This window comes from Chironomus tepperi, unplaced genomic scaffold (assembly GCF_022539635.2).
Source record: "Chironomus tepperi strain 1889 unplaced genomic scaffold, CSIRO-AGI_Ctep_v1 contig_419, whole genome shotgun sequence".
In the NCBI taxonomy this organism is placed as follows: Eukaryota; Metazoa; Arthropoda; class Insecta; order Diptera; family Chironomidae; genus Chironomus; species Chironomus tepperi.
Window position 1 is genome coordinate 291,046 of NW_027226541.1, and position 21,134 is coordinate 312,179.

Consider the following 21,134-nt stretch of genomic DNA (forward strand, 5'->3'; position numbering starts at 1 on the left):
CATTTCAGGGGTGGTGCTGGATGAAGAGGGGGCTACGGGAACTGAGGGATATCAAAAAATTATAAAAAATTGAAGAACTCAGCCTATAAAATGTAAAAATGTCTACAAAAGCATAAAACTCAGCACTTAGTAACTCTGAGCAACTCCATCAATGCATGATCACTGAATCCAAGGCTGTACATTGACTTGAGCACTAACAACCTTTGTTTCTCAGTGATAAGAATTAGAAAAAAAATTCCAAAAAAAAAAACATAGATTTGAAAGGATTTTGCTTTCGTGATAAGATAAATAATGAAAATACATAAAAATAGTTAAGCTATAAAAAGAACTTTTTTTTGTGTCTTCAGTTTCTGTCCAAACTTGTGACTCTAAACACGCAAATAAAAATGAACGAATCACAAATTTCAATTGCTGAATTTTATAAAGGACAAAATATTTTCCTGACGGGCGGAACTGGCTTTATTGGCAAAGTTCTAGTCGAGAAGCTTCTCCGGTCATGTCCAGGAATTGAAAATATTTACTTGCTGTGTCGTTCAAAAAAAGGCAAAAGCATAAATGAACGACTTGAGGAAATCACATCATCGCCAGCATTTGATTTGTTGCGCGAACAAAATCCACAGGCATTGAATAAAATTATTTTAATTGAAGGCGATGTTGCGATGCTTGAATTGGGAATATCCAAGGAAGACCAACAAATTCTCAAAGATAAAGTCTCAATTGTCATGCATTCGGCGGCAACAATTGATTTTAATGAGCCACTCAAGATTGCTGTCAATACAAATTTGAGGTCAATTAGGGAACTGCTTAATTTGGCTAAAGATATGAAAAATCTTAAAGTGAGTGAATTAATTGAGTGTTGGTAGGACTCAAATGTGGGGTCGCCACTTTTAGGGCCCAGACTAAGTGATTACGAGACCAAGACCAAGACTTTCTAGTCTTAAACTTGATCTCAGTCTCAAAAATTTGCTAATTTTGTCTTAGAATTTTCAAAAATTAATCCTAAATTTTATCATAAAAATGTCAAATTACAGTCATTCGTCCACATCTCAACTGCCTTTGCAAACTGGTTTGAACTCGATGTTAAGGAACAAGTTTATCCAACATTGTACGATCCAGATGACATAATTGAATTAGCTGATCGATTGCCAGATGAAACAGTCAATAAGGTAATATTGTGTGTTACTTCCTTAAACTCTTAGAAGTTAATTCCTTATTTTAATCAACAGATGACTCCAATTTTGCTGGGAAAACATGTCAACACGTACACATTTACGAAAAATCTGGCAGAAAATTTGATCAAACGAGAGAAAAACTTGCCAGTAATTATCATAAAGCCATCAATGGGTAAGAGTTAATATATTTAAAATAGTAAGTGTGGTGTATGGGAGCAGAGTGGAATCTGAAGGTATCGGGTCATATATAGGGAAATATGTAGTGTATAAGCCTCTGTGGTCGAGTTGTTAAGCAACAGGCTTGAAATTTGTTTCACTCTTTTGTGAGGAGATGGATTCAATTCTCATCAGAGACTGATCTTTCAATTAATTTGGGTTTCTGGATGTCTTGATTTTTTGGATGAATTTACAAGACAAAGACCGAGACCGAGAACGAAACCGAGACCGAGACCGAGACCAAGACCAAGACCAGAAACGAAATCACCTCTACTAGGGAATTCCTTGAAATCGGCCGAAACTGAGTCTTAGTAGTCTTGATCTTGATCACGAGAATCCTTAGGCGCACTGAGTCTATTACTGCAGTTTATGGCATTTGCTTAAAAGGTCACCCCTATGCTAAATATATCCACTTCTAAATATATCCATAAAATCCTTTAATATCAAACCATAAACTGGTTTCTTGGATATCATATGGGAATTCCCAATAATGTCATCGTTGTTATCAAATAATTATCAATTTTATTTATAAAGCTAGATTAAGTTAAGCTTATGAGAATTCTTTTCATTAAATTGATAAGGACGCTGCATTAAGACAGTAGAAATTGCATTTAGGTATGACGAATTACAGTACGCGATTATTGATATCGAACGCGAATTTCAGGGTATTAAAAAAGTGGGTAAATTGATTTATAATCCTTTGCAGTTGCACTGTAGCGCTTTATCTGCGGCTTTCCCCAGAATCGTCTGACTTTTTTCATTTTAAAGCATCAATAACGTAGAGTATGTTTGATCAGAACCTCGTAAACCAGTTCTGGGCAGCCTTTATACCGAGATACAATAATGCGCCGCCAAAAATTGTTTGGAAATGCCATGAACTGAATGTCATGTGCGGTTTTGGTCAAAGCTTACCACCAAGGTGTGCTTCGAAAAAACAAAAGGTTGACCACCACTGCCCTAACTCCTTCATAGCTTTGCCTGTATTTCTAATACCGTAACCGATTTCAAAAGTGTGGTCATTCTTACATTTCATTCTGCCGATATTAATTGCTTTAGTTGTCTTTATTCATACTTACTTACTTACTTACTTCCTTGGTTGAGACGCATAAAGGCTCATTGCCGCGTGTAGGGAATGACTAAAGACACCACTATCTTTCGATATCTTCTGCAAGTTTGGAATATTAACGTCTGTTTCAATTTTATTTAGTCTTAAACGAACCGACAGCTAAAATTTCCCTATTTTTGTGATTTCTTCTTTAATTTTAGTTGGTGCAAGCTTATCTGAGCCACATATCGGATGGATTGACAGTTTAACGGTTTGTAAAATTTCACTAATTTTTTTAATCTTCTGTCTGAAATGCACATGACGTAGAAATGACGAAAACAAGTGTCTTAGGCATTAATCCCGCAAAATCCATCATCAAACCAGCTTCATATCTGCCTAGATGAATTGTTAGTCAACGACACAATGCAACGCTGGTTTTTCCCGGGGGTTTCCCGTTGTGTCGTTGACCAAAACCCGCCTAGATGCAACTTATTTCGTCTTTTCTCCTTCGTGTGACTTTTGGGACAATCGACAATTACAAACATTTATTCCAACTTACAGGGAGCCTCAAGATACATTTACTTAATTGCCAAAGGAGTTTATCGATCAACATTTATGCCATACAAATCAGCTGCTGCCGATTTTGTGCCTGTTGACTTTGTAAGTGAAAATTACAATTCATTAAGGTTAAGGGCCCTTAACCTTAATTAGGACCTAATAACTGAATAGTCCCTAAATTGCCTTGAATATTCTAATATATATCATCATTTCAGACATCAAACTTGACAATTGCAGCACCATGGAAACGTGAAATTGACATAAAATCAGATTCAATGGTTCACAACCCGTACATTTACTTCAGCACAACTGGATCAACTAATAAGCTATTATGGAAAGATTACATCAATGACTCGAGAGATTTAGGAAGGAAGTACCCTCCAAGTAACGTATTTTGGTATCCACAAGTACGAATGCACAAGACAGAAATTGGTCATCACATCGATGTCGCGTTGACTCATTTAATGCCAGCATACTTGATGGATTTGGCTGCTAAAGTGACTGGACAGAAGGCCAGGTATGTAAACTGATTCATACTATGATTGGTTATGCTAACAATAATTTATGATTTTATAGAGCATACAGACTCCAAAAGCAAGTCAAAGACGGCTATCAAGCTACAATATTTGTCACCTCAATTCCATATGTATTTCAAGCCAAAAACTTTAATAATGTCCTGAATTCGATGAGTGAAGCTGACAAGAAGGAATTTAATTTTGATCCAAGAACAATCAACTGGAAGCAATACATGCAGGATTACTATTTTGGAATGAGAAAGTTTATCGTAAAGGAAAAAGACATGAAATCGCCAGCATTAATGAGGAGACTGACTAAGTAAGGATCTGTTCACATGTTGCGTAACGTCTCCTGCTCTCAACTGCCCAGCCTTGCCCCTCATCATCCTCATCTCCAGTCTAAGAACGTTACGTAATTTTTGAACGGAATTGAAGTTAATTTTGAGATTTTTTAGGAAATTTTTAACATTTTTTTGGTTCTTTTACAGACTAAAATACACAAATTATTTTGTAAAATTGTCAACTGGTGCAGCTGGATTGTTCTTAATATGGAAGAGCTCAGGCGTATAATTATTCAATAATTTGATATAATAAGTCATGTATTTATATGTTTATAATAAATCGAATCTTAATTGTTAACTAGAAGAATTATTTTTTAATTAGACTTAGCTTAGACTAGTGGTGAGCAACCTATTTTGTGCTACGGCATACCTTTCACGTCCAGTTTACCCACCACTGACTTAGACTACTTTGCTTTTGAGCTTTACCATTAGAATTGGAAATTTACATCAAAATGTGCTATCAACTCTGATCTTTTTTCCGTACTTTTCTATGTATTCGATTCCTTTTGTCGTTAGTGGTGGACAACCTGTGTGTCTCGGCTCATTGGTAAGCCGCCGTAAATGTTAAAATACTAATAGATAGAAGTTAAAAATAACTGCTTTGTACAAACATTGTCTTGCCATTAACAGAGCAAGTTACGGTATGACCCTTGTACCGGATTTTGGATTGAGGACTGACTTGTGCTATTCAAGTACCCTAACAGGCAAAAGGCATGCTTTCATGGATCAGAAATAGCACTAAGGTACCGTAAAGCAGTCTCTTTACATATTAGGGGTAATTAAGTAAGTGTATAAGATCCAGGGTTTTTGAATGACTGTTAAACCTTAATAATGAGCTTAAAATACTTAAATAAATTTTAAAAATAAATTTGTTGTTTTATTTATAAATAGAACATGCTGTGAACAGTAAACAGTTGTTAACTTGATATTTCCTTGTACGCTTACATGTTTACAACGAGACTGGACATGCTGCCGACTATTCGCACTTATTTTTACTTAGAAAATATTCATCTTTACTAGAAATATTGGAAGTTAACGTCCAGTGATTTATTCATCCTTTAATTACATTTTAAATCTAATAAATTCCTTAGTTTGCTACTTAAATAAGCTTGGATCGATTAATCATTGCTTTGACAGCTATTGTGGCTGCAACATTGTCTGTAGCTTCATTGTTGTAATTTTCAGTGACAAATTTAGTGACAATTACATCTGATTAGTGCCTGTTACAAGTAGACGACAGCTTAAGACACTGACTCCTTAATACCAAGCAGCCTACATCAAATAAAATGAACAAATCACAACTTTCAATTGCTGAATTTTATAAAGGACAAAATATCTTCCTGACGGGCGGAACTGGCTTTATTGGCAAAGTTCTAGTCGAGAAGCTTCTCCGGTCATGTCCAGGAATTGAAAATATTTACTTGCTGTGTCGTTCAAAAAAGGCAAAAGCATAAATGAACGACTTGAGGAAATCACATCATCGCCAGCATTTGATTTGTTGCGCGAACAAAATCCACAGGCATTGAATAAAATTATTTTAATTGAAGGCGATGTTGCGATGCTCGAATTGGGAATATCCAAGGATGATCAACAAATTCTCAAAGATAAAGTCTCAATTGTGATGCATTCGGCTGCAACAATTGATTTTAATGAGCCACTCAAGATTGCTGTCAATACAAATTTGAGGTCAATTAGGGAACTGCTTAATTTGGCTAAAGATATGAAAAATCTTAAAGTAAGTAAATGAGTGTTGGACTGAATTCCAGACTGAGTGATGATGAGACCAAGGTCAAGAATTTCCAGTCCCAAACTTGATATAAAATTCAAAAATTCGTCAATTTTATTTTAAGAATTTTCAAAAATTAATCCTAAATTTTATCTTAAAAATTTCTATATCAAGTCATTCGTCCACATCTCAACTGCCTTTGCTAACTGGTTTGAACTCGATGTTAAGGAAGAGATTTACCCAACATTGTACGATCCAGATGACATAATTGAATTAGCAAGTCGATTACCAGATGAGACAGTAAATAAGGTGATAATTTGTGTGACTTTCGTGACTTTTTAAGTGATTTTTGAGATTAATTCCTAATTTTAATCAACAGATGACTCCAATTCTTCTCGGCAAGCATGTCAACACGTACACATTCACAAAAACTTTAGCAGAAAATTTGATCAAAAGAGAGAAGAACTTGCCAGTAATTATCATAAAGCCATCAATGGGTAAGAATTCGAAAATTAGATACGACCTTGGATTTAACCCAGGACCTTAGGCACGTAAGGCCAACGCTCTAGCATTTGGGCCACTGAGACTCATTCTGCTAATCTCAATTTCCTTAAAATTTGCCTTTCTGTTGTGATTTTTTTTATTAATTTTAGTTGGTGCAAGCTTATCTGAGCCACACATTGGATGGATTGACAGTTTAGCGGTTTGTAAATTTTCAATAATTTTCTTAATCTACTGTCTAAAATGCACATGACGTAGAAATGACGAAAAGCATCAATTCCGTAAAATTTATTATCAAATCCGAGTCACATCAGCTTTTATGTCTTTTCTACTTCGTGTGCCTTTCGGGACGTAACAAAAATTATACAAATTTATTCCAACTTACAGGGAGCCTCAAGATATATTTACTTAATTGCCAAAGGTGTTTATCGATCAACATTTATGCCATATAAAACAGCGGCTGCCGACATTGTGCCTGTTGACTTTGTAAGTGAAAATTACAATTTTTTAAGGCCCCTTAAGGACCTAACAAGTGAATGATCCTTGAATATCCTAAATTACCTTGAATATTCTAAAAAAATGTCATAATTTTAGACATCAAACTTGACAATTGCAGCACCGTGGAAAAGTACAATTGACCAAAAATCGGACTCAACTGCTGCATATCCATACATTTACTTCAGCACAACTGGATCAACTAATAAGCTTTTATGGAAAGACTACATTAATGACTCGCGAGATTTGGGAAGGAAGTACCCTCCAAGTAACGTATTTTGGTATCCACAGGTAAGAATGCACAAGACTGAGATCGGTCATCACATCGATGTCGCGTTGACTCATTTAATGCCAGCATACTTGATGGATTTAGCTGCCAAAGTTGCTGGACAGAAGGCTAGGTATGTAAACTGATTTATGTTACGATTGGTTATGTTAGTAATCCTTTATGATTTTCCAGAGCATACAGACTCCAAAAACAAGTAAAGGATGGCTATCAAGCCTTAATATTTGTCACATCAGTTCCATTTGTTTTTCAAGCCAAAAACTTCAACAATGTCCTAAATTCAATGAGTGATGCTGACAAGAAGGAATTTAATTTTGATCCGCGAACAATCAACTGGAAGCAATACATGCAGGATTACTATTTTGGAATGAGAAAGTTTATCGTAAAGGAAAAAGACATGAAATCGCCAGCATTAATGAGGAGACTGACTAAGTAAGGATCTGTTCACATATTAAGGAACGTCCTTGGCTGTTTAAGACGTGATTAAGCTCTTAACCAGCCAGACTTGCCCTTCTACTCCTGGCTTAATTTAATTTTGAGATTTTTTAGGAATTTTTTAACATTTTTTTGGTTCTTTTACAGGCTAAAATACACAAATTATTTTGTAAAATTGTCAACTGGTGCAGCTGGACTGTTCTTAATTTGGAAGAGCTCAGGCGTATAATTATTCAATAATTTGATATAATAAGTCATGTATTTATATGTCTATATATAAATCGAATGTTTATTATTAACACGAATAAACCCCATGAAGCATGTTTTAATCCAATGAATTTAATTTGATTTACAGTCAAGTACTTAGACCAACCTATTTTGTGCCTAATTTTTTGGGGAATAAAAAGTAAGGGGAGGTATTCAGACGACACGATAAGTTGCGTTGATGTCCTCTATTTGGACCATATTCATCAATTTGTTGGGGTTTCTTCAAAAAATTGCAAAGTGAGTCGCTGGATGTGGGAAGCAGAAGCAGGACTAAGTAGACATAATAATAAACTTTATCTGTTACTCCAGGATGCAGACATAGTAACAGTACTACGTGCGAATCGCTTGAGATGGGCAGGTCATATATACAGAAGGCCAACTGACATCCCAGTCCTTAAGGTAAATACTTCAGACTTTGTGGATGGCAAGAGATCGCGAGGAAGACCGAAGAATTTCTGGATTGCATGTTTTCAACAGGACGCTAGAGTCCTTAATATCCCGAACTGGCAAAAGGTTTCGAAGGATAGAACCGTCTTCAGACATGGGCCCTCGTGCGCCATAGCCAAGGAAGTAAGTAAGTAAGTAAGTGAGTAAATGACTGTTGAAACCTTAACAAAGAGATCAAAAAACTTAATTAAATTTTTAAAATAAATTTGTTGTTTCATTTATGAATAGAACATGCTGTGAACAGTCAACCGTACATAAGTCAAGTTGTTTACTTGATATTTCGTTGTGCACTTACATGTTTACAACGAGACTGGACATGCTGCCGACTAGTCGCACTTATTTTTAATCAAAAAATATACATTTTTACTAGAATTATTGGAAGTTAACGTCCTAATTACGTCCGTAATTATTAAAATAGTAATTGTTGTGTATGAACAAAGTGTAATCTGGAGGTATCGAGTCATATACAGTAGCGACAAAAAGTATTGAGACGGCCTTTTATTTTTACATTTCTTGCCATAAAATTTAAAGTATAAGTCCGTTATGGCTGAAAATTTCAACAATGGTTCATTTTTGGACAAGAAATTATAATTTAGAAAAATTTTATACTATAGTTAAGTATTTTGAAAAATGCCGTTAAATTTTCAAATTGACTAAAGTCAAAAAGTATTGAGACGATGGTTATTTGTTAAATATTTCTATGAATCCTTCTTTCTCATGACTTTTTGTGATTGGAACTAATAATATTTATGTTGTTCTTTATTTTCATGCCAAATTTTTTCATCAAAACCACGTGGTTATGTAGATTTTTGCAATTCAAAATGGCGGCCACTTTGCATGATTTTTAATCAAATATTTACTTGAATTTAAGCTTAATTAATTCAATTTTGATTGAATCGTGTTTATTTTTCAATAAACTTTCAGAATATATATAGTTTGTTAGTATTCAAGTGCTTAAACGACAAAATATCGAACAAATAATTTCTTTGGTTGTAGGGTTTTCATCAGAACAAAACAAATTATCGAACAAATCTTTTTAATTGACGTATAAATATAAGATATTTTGGTTTCATATTGTCGTATTTTGATTGTAGAATGATATTCATAAGGTTTTAAAATACTAGAACTAGTGTCCAATAAGAAAAATGGAAGTCATCTAAACTTCATTATAGACTGCTATATATCAAAAGTAAGTAATCTTAGAAATAAACCGAAATAGCAAAATGTATGCGTAAAAACGAATGATCATACTAAAATTAAGTGTTTTAAAGTGTATAAATACAAAACACAGTAATAATTATGCTTAAAAAGAGAATTGCGAATAATTTATTTTTTTCGTTCGTCAAGATCGTAAACTGAGCGAGTACTTAACTTAGTTATTCTTATTGGACACTAGTTCTAGTATTTTAAAACCTTATGAATATCATTCTACAATCAAAATACGACAATATGAAACCAAAATATCTTATATTTATACGTCAATTAAAAAGATTTGTTCGATAATTTGTTTTGTTCTGATGAAAACCCTACAACCAAAGAAATTATTTGTTCGATATTTTGTCGTTTAAGCACTTGAATACTAACAAACTATATATATTCTGAAAGTTTATTGAAAAATAAACACGATTCAATCAAAATTGAATTAATTAAGCTTAAATTCAAGTAAATATTTGATTAAAAATCATGCAAAGTGGCCGCCATTTTGAATTGCAAAAATCTACATAACCACGTGGTTTTGATGAAAAAATTTGGCATGAAAATAAAGAACAACATAAATATTATTAGTTCCAATCACAAAAAGTCATGAGAAAGAAGGATTCATAGAAATATTTAACAAATAACCATCGTCTCAATACTTTTTGACTTTAGTCAATTTGAAAATTTAACGGCATTTTTCAAAATACTTAACTATAGTATAAAATTTTTCTAAATTATAATTTCTTGTCCAAAAATGAACCATTGTTGAAATTTTCAGCCATAACGGACTTATACTTTAAATTTTATGGCAAGAAATGTAAAAATAAAAGGCCGTCTCAATACTTTTTGTCGCTACTGTATAGGGAAATGTGATTAGTGGAAAGGCCTCAGTGGTCGAGTGATTAAGCGACAGGCTGGAAATCTGCATCAAAAGCTGATTCTTCTCAATTATTTAGGGTTTCCGGAAGTTTTAGACCGAGTCTGAGACTGAGACCAGAACCGAAATAACCACTACTTGGGAATTTCTCGAAGTCTCGATCTTGACCAATTTCAAGGAGTCTTTATCTCAATCGCGAGAATCCTTAGGTACACAGTGTTCAGTACAGCATGTGGATCGATTGATGGACTTGTACAATTCGAGTAATCAGCGGTCGAAATCTGAATGATTTTAATTCGACTAAAGTCGACTCGACTCCGCTCGATTTTGAGCTCTGCGCGCAATTAAGTAAATGAACAATTTATTCCTATAGGCATTCAGAAAACAGTGAGTTTTTGACATCAAAAATCAATTTTTTTAATATTTTCACAATTTGACCTTCCTACATGAAGCACAGTCAAGTTGATTCTAATAGAAAATTGTCAGAATTTTTTCATTTTTTAATTTTTAATTACATTTTAAATATATCGGAAATGACTTATTTGCTGCTTATCTGATCAATCCATTGTAACTATTTTTAACTGCCTTCTTGATTTGTCATTGCTTTTACAGCTTTTAGGGCTGCAACATTGTCTATTTGATACATTCAGTCAAGTTCATCTGCAGCTTCAAATTTAGTGACAACTGATTAGTGCCTGTTACTAAGTAGACGACAGCATAAGACACCGACTACCCAAAATCAAGCTGCCAGCATCAAATAAAATGAACGAATCACAACTTTCAATTGCTGAATTTTATAAAGGACAAAATATTTTCCTGACGGGCGGAACTGGCTTTATAGGCAAAGTTCTAGTCGAGAAGCTTCTCCGGTCATGTCCAGGAATTGAAAATATTTACTTGTTGTGTCGTTCAAAAAAAGGCAAAAGCATAAATGAACGACTTGAGGAAATCACATCATCGCCAGCATTTGATTTGTTGCGCGAACAAAATCCACAGGCATTGAATAAAATTATTTTAATTGAAGGCGATGTTGCGATGCTCGAATTGGGAATATCCAAGGAAGATCAACAAATTCTCAAGGATAAAGTCTCAATTGTGATGCATTCGGCTGCAACAATCAATTTTTCGGAGCCATTGAAGCTTGCTGTTAATACCAATTTAAGGTCAATGAGGGAGTTGATTGCTTTGGCAAAAGGAATGAAGAATTTGAAAGTGAGTGAATTTGAAATGACAAAAAGACAAAGCCTAACAATTTCCTTATATTTTCAGTCATTTGTGCACATCTCAACTGCCTTTGCTAACTGGTTTGAACTCGATGTTAAGGAAGAAATTTACCCAACATTGTACGATCCAGATGACATAATTGAATTAGCTAATCGATTGCCAGATGATACTTTAGATAAGGTGATAATTTGTGTAACTTTCTTGACTTCCTTAATCACTTTAGTGTCTCTAATCAACAGATGACTCCAATATTGCTGGGCAAACACATCAACACGTACACATTCACAAAAAATCTGGCAGAAAATTTAATCAAACGAGAAAAAAACTTGCCAGTAATTATCATAAAGCCATCAATGGGTAAGGGACGGTTGATAAAAACAGAGTTTGTTGACCTCCATTTGATGACCTTCGTTGAGGTCTCTACTGTTTTGAAAGGCCGCATTCACTGAAGGTCAGTCGCCAGTGAAGGCCTTCCAACTTTGGATATAAACTGTTGTTTTGGATGTCAATTGCGAATTCTTCTGCCCGAACAGCACAAGTCGGTTTATCGAAACAATATCTGGTACCAGATTGATGTGGCTCTGACGACTCTGACATGATACCGGACTTAACCTGAATCAGAACTAAGTCAGGGTCACATTGACTCTGAAGTGACGATTGACCGACTTGTGACTTTCGGTTCAAATCAGTCCAATTTCTTGACTTTTTTCCTTTTAAGTTCCTCAAACTAATTAATTTTTTATGATTATTTCAGTTGGTGCAAGCTTCTCTGAGCCACACATTGGATGGATTGACAGTTTTGCGGTTTGTAGCATTATTTAGTCTAATATATTCATAATAATCATGTCTACTCTTTACAGGGAGTCTCAAGATACATTTACTTTATCACTCTTGGACTTTATCGAGCAACTGTCTTGCCAAACAAATTAAATGCTATCGACTTTGTGCCTGTTGACTTTGTGAGTGAAAATTATACCCCTTAATTAGGATCTATTAAGTGAATGCTTTGAATATTCTAAAATTTGTCATCATTTCAGACATCAAACTTGACAATTGCTGCACCATGGAAAAGGGAAATTGACAAAAAATCAGTCTCAATGGTTCCAAACCCGTATATTTACTTCAGCACAACTGGATCAACTAATAAGTTTTTGTGGAAAGATTATTTTAAATTAACAAGTGATTTAGGAAGGCAGTTTCCTCCAAGTAAGCCAGTGTTTTCATACTAGTGTGCTGCAGCATACAGTTTGAACAGCACTAACGTAAAATTGAAAATTTCTTATTTCAATAATTTTTCAGAAAATGTATTTTGGTATCCAAAAGTACGACTGCACAAGACTGATATTGGATATCAAATCGATGTCGCATTGACTCACTTGTTTCCAGCATATTTGATGGATTTAGCTGCTAAATTGACAGGTCAGAAGGCTAGGTATGTAAACTGATGGATTCAAGTCCTGCCAACTCTGCTTCCATGTGCTTAATATCTTCCAGAGCCTACAAACTCCAAAAGCAAGTCAAAGACGGCTATAAAGAAGGAATTTTTGCCACAAAAAATACTTTTATTTTTCAAGCCAAAAACTTTAATAATGTCCTGAATTCAATGAGTGATGCTGACAAGAAGGAATTTAATTTTGATCCAAGAACAATCAACTGGAAGCAATACATGCAGGATTACTATTTTGGAATGAGAAAGTTTATCGTAAAGGAAAAAGACATGAAATCGCCAGCATTAATGAGGAGGCTGACTAAGTAAGGATCTGTTCATATATTAAGGAACTGTCTTGGCTGTTTAAGACGTGATCAAGCTCTTAGCAAGCCAGACTTGCTTTTTTACTCCTGGCTTAATTTAATTTTGATTTTTTTGGTTCTTTTACAGACTAAAATACACAAATTATTTTGTAAAATTGTCAACTGGTGCAGCTGGACTGTTCTTAATATGGAAGAGCTCAGGCGTATAATAATTAAAACAGAGGAAAAGCTGGGATGGATCATGGAGGGGTGGGGTGGGTTTGATGGTGAGGGTGAGGATAAGGGGAAAGGTGGTGGATGGAGAGCATTAAGGGTTCACGATGTCGAGACCAATATTGTGAATTTTCAGTTAGTCTTGGTACTGGTCTCGATCTCAATCTCGCTCTCGAGAATTTGCTTGCACTGAGACATCGGGAAACCTTAAGTACATAACACAGTCCTCCATCCAATAGTTGGATTCTATATATTTAAATAATTTAATGAATATGTGGAATAATTGTAAATTATGTAACGCTTAGTAATCGGACGGGATACGGACTTCATAGTCTTGTTATAATGCATAAAATTATTCATGATAATGTGTAGGTTTGTGACATTTTCGACGTGATAACTAAATAAAAATTTCGTCAAGCAAATATCTTGTTGGAGTCAAATTTCATTAATACAGGAATAGATATGAAAATTTTCAGACTAAAACATTTGACTGCAGATTTTTTTTGTGTTTTAACCTTCATATGCCACATCCAGATGTAATAAAATTGTCACATAAGTTTACAGAAACTTTTAAGTTCATTTCTGATTCATGTTTGATCCCATAAATCTATTAATTAGATCAGTGATGGACAACCTGTGTGCCACGGCCGAAAGTATTACGACAAATGTTTTTTGGAAATGTCATGAACCTTATGCTTTGTTCGATTTGGTAGAAACTCACAACCAAAATGTGTCGAGAAAAACAAAAGGTTATCCACCACTGGATATTTTACAAGGTATTTTTAAATAAGAAATCCAACTTTGATGAGCATTTTCTAATATAATAAATCATTTGAATCGTTAAAAGAATTTAGTTCAATGTCTTCATTTGATGTCGATCTTCGTTGTCACTGAATATTGTGAACTAATTAATTTTCTTCTTATTACTTTTGCCGACAAAATGTAAGCTACATGCTATAAATTTAAATTGGAAAATTGTCATAAAAATAATGAAAAGTTTAGGAGCAAATAACTATTTTCATCATATTTCGTTGTATGCTGCATAGGGCGGCTATCTACTGTATTTTTGACGGGACGCTGCTGTACTTTTCAGCCTTGCTGCTGTGTCCCGACAGAGCTTCAAAATGTCCCGATTTTTCAAGCGGTCGAAAACTCCATACAAATTTTGGAATTTTGGATAAATTTTAAACATTTTTTTTGAAGGTCCAGATTCAAGCTCAGGACTGAAATTATTTTTTCGGAGTTTCAATTATTTACGGCACTTTTCAGCCAGTCTCTAACTTAATTTAACTATTTCTTTAAATTTTAAGACTCAAAAAATTCCAAAAGAACCCCAATAGTGCCAAACTTAAAAATGTCCCGATTTTTTCCAAAAGTGTCCCGATGTTTTCCGAAAATCCTCTGGCCACCCTACTTATGATGAAAAGTTTATTTTCTAAAAATGCAATATCCCGTAATTAAAAATAGTTTTAGATTTCTTTTCACATTTTTAACAATATTTGAAATTCACATCAACAACAATTTAATGTCGACTTTAATGCTTTAGCTTCAGGGATCGTTCACTTATTATGTAACGCTCTTAGTGGAGGCTTAAAGGCATAATCCCAGCCTCAAACAATACAAATTCTCTAAAGAATACCTATAGCCTTGATGAATCCAATGATACACAAATAGCGCTGTTTGCAGATCTCTATCTAGCCACATGCTATTAAAACTTAACTCTGATTTTGATGAACACATCAAGATGGAAATGATTTGTCATGATGACTGTTATTAAATCATAGAAGGAAGCTGTCGATAGAGATAGTGTCACACTTGGAATTGGTAATTGGCAAGCGGTAGCCAGCGATAGAACCAGCTTCAGGAACCGACTGAGGAAGGCCATGAATCACACTTGATCTGTACGGCCAGCGAAGTAAATAAGTATGACTGTTATTTGTCCAATGGACGTTTTTGCTTTCCACCAAATCTGCACGCTGCATGACCCCATGGGTATATCAATGCAACGTACCTAGCCCCAATTTTTGTGTGTCGCAAAATCAAACAAGCCGATGACTTGACTTGACACTTGACTTGACACTCATACTATGATGCTCACTAAGTATATATTACGATATGTTGAGAACATGTTCAGTCAGTCAGTTACAATCATTTAAAGTCACATCACATTAACTTAGACTAGCTTTATTTTACATGTTTTCAGTGCGGACTTCATTAAAAATTCAAAAAATATTTAATAATTTTAAATAAAATTAAATAAAAAAAAATCTAATTTTAGTTCCTATTTCTATGCCAAAAATTAATCACTTCTATTTTCTTATCAAATCTAATGTTCAAAAAATCTATTTTTAACTTTTTTATTTGTTTATTTTTATCTAAAAAAAGAAAATTTTAAAATAGGTATTATTTAATATCAAAGATAAGAGTCGCTTTATGTATCAATGATTGAAGCTTTTTTAGCAGTGATAAAAAAAAGAAATAAAAATAGAAAATAAATAAAAAAATTATTATTAGATAAAAAAAAGCTCAATTTTTATATTTATAAAACACCATGTAAGTGAAAAATTCTCCTCATAAATTTAATATATTTTAAAGGCAGAAGTGGAATTAAAATTAAAAGTGAAATTTGAGTGATTTAAAGTCAAATATTGGACATTGTTTGAATTTATAGACAATTTTGAAAAATAAATTAAAGTGAAAATTTTTTTAAAAAAAGTGATTTAAAATTTAAAAATTGAATTTCAAAACTAAATTTTAAAAATTTAAAATTAAAAAATTGATTTTAAAATTCAAAAATTAAATTAAAAAATTTATAATTAAAATTTAAAACTCAAAAATTAAAGTTAAAATTTAAAAATTAAAAAACCAAATTTAAAAAATTAAAAATTGAAATTTAAAATTAAAAAATTAAAATTTAAAAATTCAAAATTAAATTTTTAATTAAAAAATTGAACTTTTAAAATTAAAAAATTAAAAAAAATTTAAAAAAAAGTTAAAAAATAATTTAAAAAAGTTTAAAAAAGTTTAAAAAAATTTAAAAAATTTTAAAAAAATTTAAAAAAGTTTAAAAAATTATAAAAAAATCTTAAAAAATCACACCAAAAATGGAAGTCCAAAAGACCATCCCAAACATATCCATCCCCGAATTCTACAATGGCAAAAGTGTCTTCGTGACCGGCGGCATGGGCTTCGTCGGCAAAGTCCTCGTCGAGAAGCTCCTCCGCTCATGTCCCGGAATCGAAAACATCTACATGCTGTGCCGCTCCAAACAAGGCAAAAGCATAAATGAACGACTTGTTGAAATCACATCATCGCCAGCATTTGATGACGTCCGCAAAATTAATCCAGACTGCTTTAAAAAAATCATTTTAATTGAAGGCGATGTTGCGATGCTCGAATTGGGAATATCCAAGACAGATCAAGAGATATTGAAGGAAAAAGTCTCAATTGTGATTCATTCAGCAGCAACAATCAATTTTGCTGAGCATTTACAATTGGCAACGTTTACAAATTTGAGGTCTGTACGTGAGGCTTTATATTTGGCACGTGAGATGAAGAACTTGAAGGTGAGAAGTGGGGAATTTTGTGGATTTTATATGGGGGTTGTGGGGGATAGGAGAGGGTTGAGTGGGTTACTTACTTGCTTATTGGAACCATGCTTCGACTTGGAGCCTGAGTTATTGCATATTGCTGTCTAACTGACTCAATTACTGCCCATATCACTAAATTTGCACCAATTCTCTGTTTTTTTTTACATCTAATTGACATTGAGGGGAGGAGGGAGGGGTAGTGGTAAGGGTTCTTAATGTCCAAACCGAGAATTACCCATTACTCAATGCCAAGAACGAGGTTGAGCCTTCTAGGCTATTATGCTTAGATACAGACCGAGACTAGTCGATTCTCGATGCCGAGATCGAGTTCAAGCCTTCCAGGACCTAGGCTGAGCCTTCCAAGCCTTGATGTTAAGACACAGAACGATGCCAAGACCGAGGCCAAGCCTTCCTGCTAAAACAGTGACCGAAACTTCTCGGTTTTCGATTCTGAGACCGATGTTGAGCCTTTCAGTCCCTGATTCTAAGACACAGACAAAGGCTTCTCGGTTCCCGATGCAAAGACCGAGACTTTCAGGCATTAATGCTGAAACACAGACCAAGACTTCTCGGTTTTCGATGCCGAGACCAAGACCGAGCCTTTCAGGCCTTCATACTAAGACAAAGATCGAAATTTCTCGGTTCCCGATGCCGGGACTGAGGTTGAGTCTTCAAGGCTCTGATGCTAAGGCAGAGACCGCGGTTTTACGGTTCCTGATGCCAAAACCGAGTTCGAGACTTGTCGGGTCGAGACTTTGACTTCAAGAAACCTTAAAATGGAGACATGGTCATGCAATACCACGCCTTAATGTCTCTATAGCAACAACTCATCATCATGACACTCAAAAACCTTTAAAGCAAGATTAAAAGACATTGAATTAAAGGATTTTCACGCAAAAAAAAGATCTAAAAAAAGAATTCAAAGTCTTTTTTTATCATCCATCGATTGACGAACGAAAAATCCCCAAAAAGCAGCCACGCGATAAGAACAAAAAAAAAAAGTTTTAAAATTAGACCAAAAAAGTTGATAAAAATAAATTTATTATTTCCAGTCATTTGTGCATGTATCGACAGCCTTTACATTTTGGCATACATTTGATGTTAAGGAGGATATTGGCGAGACTGAACATGATCCACAAGATATTATTAAATTATGTGAAATGTTGCCACCAAGGGCAATTGAGGAGGTAAGAAGTTGTGCCTTAAAAGCCTGTAAAAATGCTTAAAAATTGACTTTTTTCAGATGACAAAAATTCTTCTTGGTAAGCATGTCAATACCTACACATTTACAAAAAGTCTAGCTGAAAAGTTGCTTCAAAATGAGTCAAAAAGTCTACCGGTGACTATCGTACGTCCATCAATGAGTAAGTTCCATCTATACCTGACAATATCCATCAAATAATTCTACTTCCAATTTATACAGTCGGTGCAAGTGAAAATGAACCAAAACCAGGATGGACTGACAGTTGGGGGGTAAGTCATGGTCATCTATAGCTTCATATTCAGGTCATTAATTGGAATTTCCCCAACAGGCATCAACATTGTTTCTATATCTTATCGCAAAAGGCTCATTTAGGTCCGTACAACACGTCAAGGGTAATCCATTTGATGTAATTCCAGTCGATAAGGTAAGCATTAAAAAATTTGTAGCCAAAATGGGCAGAACTGACTCAATATTGTTGCCATAGGTCGCAAACATGACAATAGCTGCATCATGGAAGACAGCAATTGAAAAGGAAGCAAATCCAGCAACAGTTTGTCCACAAGTTTATCACAGCACGTCCGGAGCTGCAAATCCAATAACATTAAAGGACTTGTTTGATAGAACTGCTGTATTGGGACGTGAACATCCATTAAGTATGTCCACATTTTGATTCATTTTGAATAATTTTGTGTAATTTTTGTCAATTCCTTTACATTAGATGACGTCATGTGGTACCCAAAAATGAGATATTATACAACAAAATTGGGAAATGATTTGGACATTTACTTCCTGCATTATTTACCTGCTGTGCTACTTGATGTTGTTGCTAAGCTTACAGGAAAGAAGCCAAGGTTAGTTAAGGGAACTTTGAGTCGAATGAATTTAACCTAAAAGTCATCGACCTAACCTCAAATTTTGACACTTAACCTCAAAACTAGCAACCTAACCTCAAAGTATTAGGGCTTAGCCGCAAATAACGTTCCATTTTTTTTTCAAAATTTCAACGGAAAAAAATAATTTTTTTCAAAAACAGAATACTAATTATGTTAATTAAACTAATTTAAAGCATGATTTGCTTCCGTAGAGTAATCTAATCTTAAAAAGGAACATAAAATCTTTATGCTCCCACAATTTAAATCATAATAAACACATAAATTTAGCGATTTTTATTAATTTTTCTGAAAAATTTTTAAAAATGGAACAAAAATTCACACTCAGTAACTGAGATATTTTTTGAATTTTTGCATTAATTAAAGCACTAATCATAGCAAATTATATGCCAAAATGTTGGTTTTATGAATTTCTACAATTATAACTATCAAAAGTGATCCTAAAAAGTCCAACTAAGGAGAAACATGCCTTTAACTTCAAATTACTGAGTGTGAATTTCTAAACGGCCATGCCCATTAGCTTTTTAATCCCAAATTTGGACAGTTTACCCCAAAATTAACAACCTAACCTCAAAGTATTAGCTTTTATCCTCAAATTTGAACACTTAACCTCAAAATTAACAACCTAACCTAAAAAATTTCCATTCTAACCTCAAACCTATCCATTCCAGAGCCGTAAAAGGACAAAAGTTTGTCGACAATAGCTATCAAACTGTAAGATTTGGACCGGCGGATCCGTACATCTTTAGATGCTCAAATTATAAAAATATCCTGAGTTCAATGAATCAAAGTGACCAAAAGACATTTGTGTTTGATCCACGAACAATTAATTGGAATAAATATGCCGTTGATCATCATTTTGGAATCAAAAAGTATTTACTTAAAGAGACACCAAAGGATCCAGCTGTGTTGAGAGCAAAAGTTGCAAAGTAAGTCTTAAATTTTGGGGGAATACAGTTAGGGAGTCATGGGAGTCAAGGGAGTCAAGGGAGTCAAGGGAGTCATGGGAGTCAAGGGAGTCAAGGGAGTCAAGGGAGTCAAGGGAGTCAAGGGAGTCAAGGGAGTCATGGGAGTCAAGGGAAGCGAAGAAGGGAAGTAAATCCAGGGAATAGTTGAGGATGAGAAGCAAAAGAGGAAGAGGGGGTATTGTGGAAGTTCACCTGACCTGATCCATACCAAACTTCACAATTCATTCAATTTTCCCTAATTTTTGACTAATTTGTTAAATTCAATTATTTTACCCCCAAAAATTAGATTAAAATACGTCAAATACTTTGTGACAGCATCACTTGCAACAGTCTCACTGCTGACATTTGGAACGATTGCAAAGTCAGTCGCTGGAAGTGGGAAGCAGAAAACCGAAACGCAAGTTTAAGAACATCTTTTAAATTTCGAATTTAATATTTAAAATTTAATTATTTTTTGTTGAGATTAATTATTGTAATTTTAAGTATTTAAATGACTGTTAAAACCTTAAAAATTGAGATTAAAAAAATTAGTTTAATTTAAAAAAAATAATTGTTGTTTAAATCATTCATGGAATCTGCTCTTAATTACTTACTTACTTACTTCACTGGTCGTACAGATCAGATGTGATCCATGACCTCCCACAGGAGTCATCTGTAGCTGGCTCTATCACTTGCCAATTTCCGATACCAAGTGCACTACTATCTCTATCGACAGCATCCTTCCATGAATCTGCTCTTAAACAGCATAAATCAATTAAGTGATCAATAAGTCTGGCACCAGGTTAGCTTGACTCTGACTTGGTAGCCCGGATTCGGATGGTAATGTCCATTTATGGCAATTTCTTCCTTTCGAGAGTTCTTTGGTTGTCCATTAACTTGTTAGGCTTACTTACTTACTTTACTTCCTTGGCTGGGACGCACGGGGGCCCATTGCCGCGTTTAAAGAATGTCTGTAGACAGCTCTATCTTTCGATAACTTCTGCCAATTAGGGATATTGGGAACTCTAGCGTCTTTATCCACACAACCAATCCAGGACATTTTCGGTCTTCATCTTGATCTTTTGCCATCCATAAAGTCAGCAAAGGTTACTCTATATACTGGGGCATCCTGTGGCATCCTGTGGCTTGTTAGGCTTACAACCGACATTTACCGAAATCAGTTTGTACAAAGAAAGCCACTTAAGGATAGTTGGATTTGATTAGCAAAAAAGATTC

The 21,134-nt window shown here is 34.3% G+C and overlaps 3 protein-coding genes across 3 annotated transcripts; all 3 read left to right on the forward strand.

The window, feature by feature from the left end:
• The first annotated feature begins 367 nt into the window (after window positions 1–367).
• On the forward strand, window positions 368–4,117 carry LOC139097273 (putative fatty acyl-CoA reductase CG5065). Its single transcript, XM_070649064.1, has 8 exons — window positions 368–836; window positions 1,032–1,166; window positions 1,227–1,344; window positions 2,655–2,704; window positions 2,995–3,093; window positions 3,207–3,508; window positions 3,568–3,825; window positions 3,995–4,117. Exons 1-8 carry the CDS (start codon window positions 387–389, stop codon window positions 4,074–4,076), a joined length of 1,494 nt encoding a protein of 497 aa, XP_070505165.1. The 5' UTR covers window positions 368–386; the 3' UTR covers window positions 4,077–4,117.
• Window positions 4,118–5,242: 1,125 nt separating this feature from the next.
• On the forward strand, window positions 5,243–13,293 carry LOC139097336 (putative fatty acyl-CoA reductase CG5065). Its single transcript, XM_070649145.1, has 9 exons — window positions 5,243–5,582; window positions 11,348–11,482; window positions 11,542–11,659; window positions 12,057–12,106; window positions 12,163–12,261; window positions 12,340–12,508; window positions 12,602–12,734; window positions 12,797–13,054; window positions 13,182–13,293. Exons 1-9 carry the CDS (start codon window positions 5,406–5,408, stop codon window positions 13,261–13,263), a joined length of 1,221 nt encoding a protein of 406 aa, XP_070505246.1. The 5' UTR covers window positions 5,243–5,405; the 3' UTR covers window positions 13,264–13,293.
• Window positions 13,294–16,295: 3,002 nt separating this feature from the next.
• Window positions 16,296–20,428, forward strand: LOC139097332 (putative fatty acyl-CoA reductase CG5065). The gene is made up of 9 exons (XM_070649141.1): window positions 16,296–16,833; window positions 17,910–18,044; window positions 18,101–18,221; window positions 18,281–18,330; window positions 18,390–18,485; window positions 18,546–18,714; window positions 18,780–18,912; window positions 19,623–19,880; window positions 20,206–20,428. The coding sequence occupies exons 1-9, from the start codon at window positions 16,372–16,374 to the stop codon at window positions 20,324–20,326; spliced, it is 1,545 nt and encodes a 514-aa protein (XP_070505242.1). The 5' UTR covers window positions 16,296–16,371; the 3' UTR covers window positions 20,327–20,428.
• Window positions 20,429–21,134: the final 706 nt, after the last annotated feature.

Excerpts from the sequence above, each read along its gene's own strand:
- LOC139097273 (XM_070649064.1), top strand. The coding sequence starts at position 387 with ATGAACGAATCACAAATTTCAATTGCTGAATTTTATAAAGGACAAAAT. Across the intron at positions 3,094-3,206 it reads ATTTTGTGCCTGTTGACTTT|ACATCAAACTTGACAATTGC; the intron begins GTAAGTGAAAAT and ends TCATCATTTCAG. Across the intron at positions 3,509-3,567 it reads GTGACTGGACAGAAGGCCAG|AGCATACAGACTCCAAAAGC; the intron begins GTATGTAAACTG and ends ATGATTTTATAG.
- LOC139097336 (XM_070649145.1), top strand. The coding sequence starts at position 5,406 with ATGCTCGAATTGGGAATATCCAAGGATGATCAACAAATTCTCAAAGAT. Across the intron at positions 11,483-11,541 it reads CAGATGATACTTTAGATAAG|ATGACTCCAATATTGCTGGG; the intron begins GTGATAATTTGT and ends TCTAATCAACAG. Across the intron at positions 13,055-13,181 it reads TTAATGAGGAGGCTGACTAA|ACTAAAATACACAAATTATT; the intron begins GTAAGGATCTGT and ends GTTCTTTTACAG.
- LOC139097332 (XM_070649141.1), top strand. The coding sequence starts at position 16,372 with ATGGAAGTCCAAAAGACCATCCCAAACATATCCATCCCCGAATTCTAC. Across the intron at positions 16,834-17,909 it reads GTGAGATGAAGAACTTGAAG|TCATTTGTGCATGTATCGAC; the intron begins GTGAGAAGTGGG and ends TATTATTTCCAG. Across the intron at positions 18,913-19,622 it reads CTTACAGGAAAGAAGCCAAG|AGCCGTAAAAGGACAAAAGT; the intron begins GTTAGTTAAGGG and ends TATCCATTCCAG.